The sequence below is a fragment of the Lucilia cuprina genome, chromosome 6 (assembly GCF_022045245.1).
Source record: "Lucilia cuprina isolate Lc7/37 chromosome 6, ASM2204524v1, whole genome shotgun sequence".
In the NCBI taxonomy this organism is placed as follows: Eukaryota; Metazoa; Arthropoda; class Insecta; order Diptera; family Calliphoridae; genus Lucilia; species Lucilia cuprina.
In genome coordinates, this window is record NC_060954.1 from 52,617,605 (window position 1) to 52,626,897 (window position 9,293).

The following is a 9,293-nucleotide window of genomic DNA, read 5'->3' on the forward strand; positions in this document are numbered from 1 at the left end:
AGAACTGAACTAGAACTGAACTAGAACTGAACTAGAACTGAACTAGAACTGAGCTAGAACTGAAGTAGAACTGAACTAGAACTGAACTAGAACTGAACTAGAACTGAAATAGAACTGAACTAGAACTGAACTGGAACCGAAATAGAACTGAACTAGCACTGAAACAGAACTGGACTGAACTAGAACTGAACTAGAACTGTGACTGAACTAGAACTGAACTGGAACCGAAGTAGAACCGAAATAGAACTGAACTAGCACTGAAACAGAACTGAACTAGAACTGAACCAAAACTAGAACAGAACTGGAACTGAAATAGAACTGAACTATAACTGAACTAAAACTAGAATTGAACTAGAACTGAACTAGAACTGAACTAAAACTAGATTTGAACTAGAACTGAACTAGAACTGAACTAGAACTGAACTAGAACTGAACTAGAACTGAACTAGAACTGAACTAGAACTGAACTAGAACTGAACTAGAACTGAACTAGAACTGAACTAGAACTGAACTAGAACTGAACTAGAACTGAACTAGAACTGAACTAGAACTGAACTGGAACTGATCTAGAATTGAACTAGAACTGATCTAGAACTGAACTAAAACTAAAACTAAACTAGAACTGAACAAAAACTAGCACCAAAAACACAAAATATGTATTTCAAAAGCTATTTTAGTATATTGTAGGGCGTTTTCATTCTTCAGTTTTAAAGAGTTATGTCTCATGGTAGTATGTATTACCATTGATAAAGGTTGCCTGCCCACCAACATTTTCACACACATAAAAAAGATTCATTCATACTTTTATATATTTTCAAATCTATTTCAAAATAAGTATTCAATACCAACCTCATCCACACATAAATACATACATACATACATTATGTTTAACTATGATGTTGTGTGATGCTGTGTATACCATTGTGGTCTGAATTGCGGTTCCAATATCCAATTTCAATTGAGGCGGCATTAAAAACATGAATCTTAAATTGTGTTACTAATTGGCATCGAATTGCTAAATTTATTACTTTGTACTATTAGCTTTTGTTTTTGTTTTTATAAATATAAAATCTATATATAAAATAAAACTTCTTTCCACACAGTATTGCATTGAATTATAAATAATTTTTTTATGAATGAAATGTTTGAATATGGATTTATGAATATTTTTTAATACGCATGCATATTCCCTGAGTTGTTCTATAAGCCGGCCGGTTGATTGGTTTTCTAAAGCAATTAATATATATCTGTAACCAAAAAAGAAACTTAAATTTTCTATAAATTTAAAAGGTTAAATTTATAGAAAATTTAAGTTTCTTCTTTAAGTTTTCTTCTGTCGGCAAAAAAAAAAACAATTTAATAGTTTTCAAAATTAATTTTCAACTCATATTTCTTGTTATATTTAAATCCCATTATTTTAAGTGTTGATAGCACTAATAAAAATTTTTATTTTAAACACATTAAAAACCAAAATTGTTTAAACATAAATATTCTTTTTTTTAAAAAAAAAAGCCCAACATTGATTTTGCTAAAATTTAAAACATCTGCAACATACTACCAACAAAAAATAAACCAGTCTAGTTTACAACACAAACAAGTTCATTACGAGAACTTACCGAAAAAAATCTCTAGACTGTAAACTCATACAACGATACAAATGTATCGCATTTACTATATATTCATGTATAAATATAGAATAATGTATTTATAGAATATATAATGTGATGATGTTGATAACATCGTCTGGCGGTTGGATCAATGACAAGGTGTGCAAGCACACGCAAAATTAACTTTGGCGGTCCGTTTTTTTTTTTTTTTTTTGCTACGGAGGATAGACTACAACAGACAAGAGATCAGAAGGCAAAAAAAATAAAAAGATCCCTTTTACATAAAAATAAATTGTCCGCTTGTTGTTACAACAAAATAACAATTAACTATTTATAGACTGAATGAATGAAATAAAAAAAAAAATAATCGTAATATTTTTAGAAGAACGTCTGTTAAAAAAATGAACTCATACATAAATATTTTAAACATAAAAACAGTTATGGCAATAATAAGAGCAAATTTTATTTGTGGTGATTAAAGGAAGTTCTAATTCAAGGAAGTTCTGTTCAGTTCTAGTTCAGTTTTAGTTCAGTTCTAGTTCTAGTTCAGTTCTGTTCTAGTTCAGTTCTAGTTCAGTTCTAGTTCTAGTTCAGTTCTAGTTCTAGTTCAGTTCTAGTTCTAGTTCAGTTCTAGTTCAGTTCTAGTTCAGTTCTAGTTCAGTTCTAGTTCAGTTCTAGTTCAGTTCTAGTTCAGTTCTAGTTCAGTTCTAGTTCAGTTCTAGTTCAGTTCTTGTTCAGTTCTTGTTCAGTTCTAATTCAGTTCTAGTTCAGTTCTAGTTCGGTTCTAGTTCAGTTCTAGATCAGTTCTAGTTCAGTTCTAGTTCAATTCTAGTTCAGTTCTAGATCAGTTCTAGTTCAGTTCTAGTTCAGTTCTAGTTCAGTTCTTGTTCAGTTCTTGTTCAGTTCTAGTTCAGTTCTAGTTCAGTTCTAGTTCAGTTCTAGTTCAGTTCTAGTTCAGTTCTAGTTTAGTTCTAGTTCAGTTCTAGTTTAGTTCTAGTTCAGTACTAGTTCAGTTCTAGTTTACTTCTAGTTCAGTTCTAGTTCAGTTCAAGTCCACTTCTAGTTCATTTCATGTCCACTTGAAGTTTAGTTCAAGTTCACTTTTGGTTCATTTCAAGTTTAGTTCTAGTTCAGTTAAAGTTCATTTCAAGTTCATTTCCAGTTTAGTTCTATTTCAGTTCTTTCCATCTCTCGTACGTTCTGTTTTAAAATTACAGTTTCATTGCTACATTTACAATTCTTCATGTATTCTCCATAATCTTTTAAAAACATCTAAAAGCTTTTTATTTTAAAACATTAAATTATGTTTAAACTAATTTATTTTATTTAACAACTTCTATAAATTAACTTAATAAAATTATATCCCCCTCTTTTTCTTTCGGCTTTATTTACAGATGTGTTCCCGCAACATTAAGATCTCGGTAGTGCTGTTTCTTGTCTTGATTCCACTATTCACAGCTTTGCCCCATAATCATAATTTATCGAAAAGAAGTAATTTCTTCGATTTAGAGTGCAAGGGTATCTTTAACAAAACCATGTTCTTCCGCTTGGATCGTATATGTGAAGACTGTTATCAATTGTTCCGCGAAACAAGTATACATCGATTGTGCAAGTAAGTTTTCATTTCGCTGCCACATTTTTTTATATATATTTTTCTGAAAATTTTACGTAGTATTTCAATTCAATTAACATTTTAGTAGGTCACTGACCTAGTAAAACTCACGTTTTGCTATTAAAATTTAATTAATCATACGTTATAAATAAAATAATTTATCGTATCGCGTCCATTTGTCTTTCATTATTTAGCACTATTTTATTTTCATTTTAATTGTTTGTTATTTGTGTTTGTATTTTAGGGAAATTGAAAATGTCTGGTTTTCAGTGTTAAGTTTAGGAGAATGTTTTCTTAGAAATAAGAAAATTCCGAGGGATGGGCTAATAAGTGTTTTTTTGAATAATTTATTTTGTTTTTATAAAAAGCTGTATAAATGAATCCTCCATTATTTAAAGCTTTGATCGCTTAACAGCCGTATTGATCTAAAGCTTTATTTACTGAAACTTTTCCTTTTTAAATTCTTTTCAATTACTTTTATAACATCCCTCGTATTTATTTAAGAAAACTGGCACATCTTTCCGGTTGCTTATGTTACTTAGATTTATTTTCGGAAAATTTTTCTTTTTTCTTAATTATTTTTACTTTTTTTTTAAACAAACACAAAAACTAAATGTAATACTGTAGTTCAAGGTATTAAATAAAACATTCTAGATTTATATATATTATTGAGTAATTATTTATTTATTTATTGCACAAAATAATGGAAAATTTCTATACTTTTTATAACCATGACACACAAATTTATAAAAAAACATTAGAAAAAATTATATATAATTTTCAATTAATAAAACACTTTCTTTTACTTAAACTATTTAATAATTTTACTTTATTACCTTTTAAACTAAAATAATACCAATTTTCTGATTTCTTTCCATATAATTCGTGAGAATTTTTTCCCAAAACCCAAAAAAAAGAACACATACCATTTATAATTTAGTTTATTTTTTTTATGATTTATTTTAAAAAATTTGCTAAAACAAGCGCCTGTTAAAACACAATAGCTTTTTGTTTAAAAACTAATTTTTCAATAAATTTTTTTGTTTATAAATAATTTATACCAATTAAACTACAATTAACACACAGTGTTCTTTTTGGAATGCTATTGAAAATTGTTAGTTTTTTTCTTAATTTTTGTTTATTTTTATTTTATAAATATTTAATAATTTTGTCCACATGTCGGTTTTATGTAGATTAGGAATTTTGATGTTATGTACGTGTTAAGTAATTAATTTTAGCTGAATGTTAAGTGAAAATCGAAATTTTATTAGTTTTCAAATGAAAATACATTGATTCAATGTACTTGTCCGTAGAGTAACTAATAGACTAGTCCATAGAGAACTATATAAACTATGTATATGATAAGACCTTAATCTAGTAATGGCATAATCCATTGACTAGTCTTTAATATAGTCAATAGACTAGGAGAGTTGATTGACTAGACCATGGACTAGTTCAGTTCTATAACTAAACTAGAACTAAACTAGAACTGAACTAGAACGGAACTAGAACTGAACTAAAACTAACTAGTACTGAACTAGAACTGAACTAGAACTGAACTAGAACTGAACTAGAACTGAACTAGAACAGAACTAGAACTGAACTAGAACTGAACTAGAACTGAACTAGAACTGAACTAGAACTGAACTAGAACTGAACTAGAACTGAACTAGAACTGAACTAGAGCTGAACTAGAACTTAACTTGAACTGAACTAGATCTGAACTAAAACTAAAATAGAGCTGAACTAGAACTTAAAACAAAGCTGAAACTTTATATCAATATTTAAGTTAGATAATAATTTATTTATTGTAGTTATTGTATTTAAATTTCTTTATAATTATGTTTTGTTTATGTTAACCTTTTCTTAAATATTTCTTTTTCCCTTGAACAAATTAAAAAAAATGCAAATTAATTAAATTCAAAAATAAACAGGCAAAAATGTTTTACTCATGAAACCTTTGGCAGTTGTCTTAAGGTTTTATTAATACCCGATGAAGAAGTAACACAACTTCAATATTTTCTTAAAGTTATCAACGGATCTCCATTATCTTCTCTAGATTTTGCAGCATTAGTTTAAGATTTAGTAAAAATATATATAATTGAATATTGTAATTTAATGAAATATTTATGTTATTATATTATATATATATATATAAAGAAAAGTTGTTGGTTGATGGTTATAAATAATTATTTTGTTTTTTTAATAGTAAAAATTTTATTTTTTTTTTAATTTTTATAATTTATTATTATTTTGTTTCTGTTTTTTTAAGGAAAAACTGTTTTGATTCTAAGTGGTTTGGTGAATGTTTAAAAGTTTTATTAATACCCCCCGAGGAAGTTTCAAAATTGCAACATTTCATTAAAGTTATAAACGGTTCACCCATCCCCTCATTCAATATGACGCCGGTTACAACATAATAAATATTTTTATTTTTTTTTTTTAATTTAAATTTTAATTATTATTATTATTTTATTTTTATATTTATATATAAACATTTTGTCTTAAATTGAGCTTAAGTTTTTTTTTGTTTGTTTTTGTTTTAATCAAACGAAAGTGAAAAAAAAGAAGTTTATATTGTACTTATTTATTTTATTTTTATATATTTGTATTAATTTTTTTTATTATTTATTAAAAAAAAAACAACAACAAACAAAACCAACCTAATTAAAAAAAGTAAAATTATATAAAAAAAATATTTTATTTATTTTTAAGTTTAATTTAAAAGAAAATTTTTTTTTAAATAATATTGTTATAGTTTTTTTAATTTAAAAAATTTGCACAGCAAGTTTTTAAAAAAAAAGAAAATATTTACTTTAAATTAAAATTAGTTTTGTTTTTAAAGAAAAATCTCCAATTTTGTTTTAGTTTAATATATAATAATTATTTTTGTTTTTAGCTAAAAACAAAAAAAAAAAGGTATTTTTTAAAGTTTTGGTTTAATTTGTAGTTTTTTTTCTCTTAAAGTTTTTTTATGGAATTTTTATGGAAGAAATTTAAACATTTTAAATGTTTTGATAATTTTTTTCATGCTTTCTTCTTTAAAACAAATAAAACTGTTATCCAATTGTAAATTATTTAATTTATATATTTAAAAAAATAAATAAATAATAAAATATAAATTATATTTAAACAAATGAAATTATTACATTTTAAACTTTAACTATTACTATTACTAATTAAAAATTTGCTGGCAAATATATTAATGTATTAATTTACAACAAAACAAAGTAAAAAAATATATATTTAAAACAAAATATTACAAAAAAAAAAAAAAAAAAAAAACTAAAAAAAAATGAAAAGAAATGAAAACTAATGAAAAATATTGTGATAGAACACGTTAAAAACACTCCTTTATTTACTATTACTATATAAAAAAGAAAAAACATTTATATATGTATACAAAAACAAAAAAAAAAACATATATATACATACAAACATATGTGGAAAACAAAATAAAAGAAAAACCTAAAAAAAAAATTGAAAAAAAAATATAATCATTGTAAAATCGTATATTATGTATTTATATTCATTATATATTCTACCAAAACTCTGTAAATGAGGAACAAAAAAAAAAAGTTTTAAAATATCAACGGCAGCTTTTTTTGTTTGTAATTCTAAAGTCAGCAGACTGTGGAAACTTCTTTTTTTTAACAAAAAAAAAAAACAAAATATTACACATGTGCAATGTTGCTTGTTCATCAACGTCATCCAGCTACTCCACTACTTCTAGAGATTATAAACAGAGGGATTATTATATGATGAAACTTATATTTGATAAAAATATATAATTTGTTTTATTTTATTCGGTACGTTTTTATTTTATTTTATTTTTCTTTTTTTTTTCAAAAACCCAACTTTTTGTTTATTTGGGTTTCTTTTAATTTTTAAGCATTTTTTTGAAAGTTTTTGTTGGGATTTCATGTTTTACATATGTATCTTAATATTTTAGTTAAATTTTTGTAAATTTGTTTTCTTTTTTTGTCTTCTTTTTTTCAACAGTTTTCAAAAACTTTTTTGAATGAAAACTATTTTTTATAACATTTTCCTAAAAACCTTTTTATGTCAACTAAACTTTATTAAACTTTTAGCACTATATTAATTAAGAAATAATAAGCTTATTAAAAGCTTAATTGAATTGATCTAATAATCTTTAAAATAAGATTAACGTGGTAGTTCACTAAACGCGAACTGTCTAGTAGAATCGAAAAGACTTCAGTTTTAAACCAATCTCTAAAGATCTCTAGTACATAGTCTAAAAACTACTAAACATACTAGTTCACAGATTAGTCAATAGATTTGCCTAGAGTATAGTTAACATATTAGTCTATAGACTAATCCTCATACTATTCCAAAGACTAGTAAACGGACTCGTTCATAATCTACACAATACACTTGTCATTTGACTAGTAAAAACTCTACTCAATAGACCAGTTTTTAGCTAGACTAGTTAATAATGCAATCAATAGGCTAGTTCATAGACTAATACATAGATTAGACTATAGACTATTCAATAGACTACACCATAGTGTAGTTCACAGGTTAACCAAAAATCTAGCCTAAGAACAAGTTTTGTATAGAATAGTTTATAGACAAATCTAAAAACTTGACAATAGACCAGTCAGTAGACTAGTCTAGACTAGCACATAGACTATTTAAAAGCCCATACTAGTTAGCCAATAGACTAGTTAACAGACAAGTTTCGTTCCCACGATAATTGAATCTCCTCTCCGAAACGATCCGATTCTCAATCGGCCAAAGATTATCAACTCAGCAACAGCTGTATCAACTGGAATTTTTTCCCCAATATCAATAAATTACATAATAGAAACGAGACCAGTTAATAGACTTGTCCATAAACTAGTAAAAAGACAAGTTATAAAATAGACTTGTTTATAAACTAGTTCATAGACTAATTCATAGACTAGTCTATAGTTTAAACTGCGGTTTATTCTCGCACAGAAAAGACCTTATTCACGGTGGTATTTTTAACTATTTCTAGCCTTTCATAGACTATTTTATAGATTAAACTATAGACTATATAACCAGTCCTCATCTAATCTATACACTAGTTCATAGGCTAGTCCATAGACTATTCAAAAGAATTAATATACAAGTTAATATACAAGTATATTTACAAGTTTACAATTTACAATAGACTAATCTATAAACTATTATACAGAGTAGTCAAACGCATAGTAAATTGACCAGTCAATAGTTTTTCAATAAATTAGAACAAATTCGAATAGTCCATAGACTAGATAACAGATTAGTATATAATGTACAAATTACTCCATAAAGAAAACTATATAATCTATTCAAAAGAGTAGGCTAAAGATTATCTTGGCAATAGTTTTGCTATTCGATTTGCAAAACTCTAGTCAATAGAATTGTCAAAATTAGTCCTTAGACTGGTCTATAGTATACGTTTTCTTCGATCTGTGCTAAATCTGACAAGTTATTAAATCAGTAATAGACTAGTCCATATTCCACTATTCAACAGACTAGTCAAACGATTAGTAATTAGATCAGTCAATAAACTAGTGCATGAAGTAGTCTTTCAATAATTTTGAACAAATGTAATGTTTTCTATACGAAAGAACCAACAGACCAAAAGTGTGAGTCTTTGTAGACTGAACCTAAACCTAACTAGATCAGATCACATTACAAATTAAAATTTGAACAAACTACATACATATGAAAGTGATTTTCGATATTTGTTCCCCTTTATTTCGGGAAAATTTTATGATATCTCGAAACCCTTACGTGCGGAGAAATTCTAAATTCAGATTTGTAGTCAGCACAGCGTTTTCTTTTGAACTTTAATAACTTTCAATTTAGGACACTTTTGAAGTAATTGGTTGATATGTTGCATATGTACCAAAAACACCCATGCCATTATTTGTACATATCATTAAATTAATCAATTTTGATTTTTTTGGAATATAAAAGGATTCTTTTCAATATTCCTGATTATAACTTTAAGGGCTTCTCTATATTCAATGTTTGATTGGGAGTACAATAAAATGAGAGAAACCTTTGTACTTCTTTTTTTTTTTTTTTTTTTGGGTTTT

General features: G+C 26.0%; 1 protein-coding gene across 5 annotated transcripts in view; it reads left to right on the top strand.

Annotated features, from left to right (window-relative positions):
• LOC111679609 (ion transport peptide) overlaps positions 1-9,293 on the top strand; it is a 77,503-nt gene that overhangs the window by 66,584 nt on the left and 1,626 nt on the right. For 3 of the 5 annotated variants that reach the window (XM_046953793.1, XM_046953792.1, XM_046953794.1), the window contains exons 2-3: positions 3,002-3,219; positions 5,492-5,748. In XM_046953793.1, the coding sequence (XP_046809749.1) occupies positions 3,002-3,219; positions 5,492-5,639 (366 nt within the window). In that variant the 3' untranslated portion in view covers positions 5,640-5,748. Of the gene's footprint in view, positions 1-3,001; positions 3,220-5,491; positions 5,749-9,293 lie in introns of those variants that run through there. The other 2 variants (XM_046953791.1, XM_046953795.1) reach the window with 2 other exon arrangements.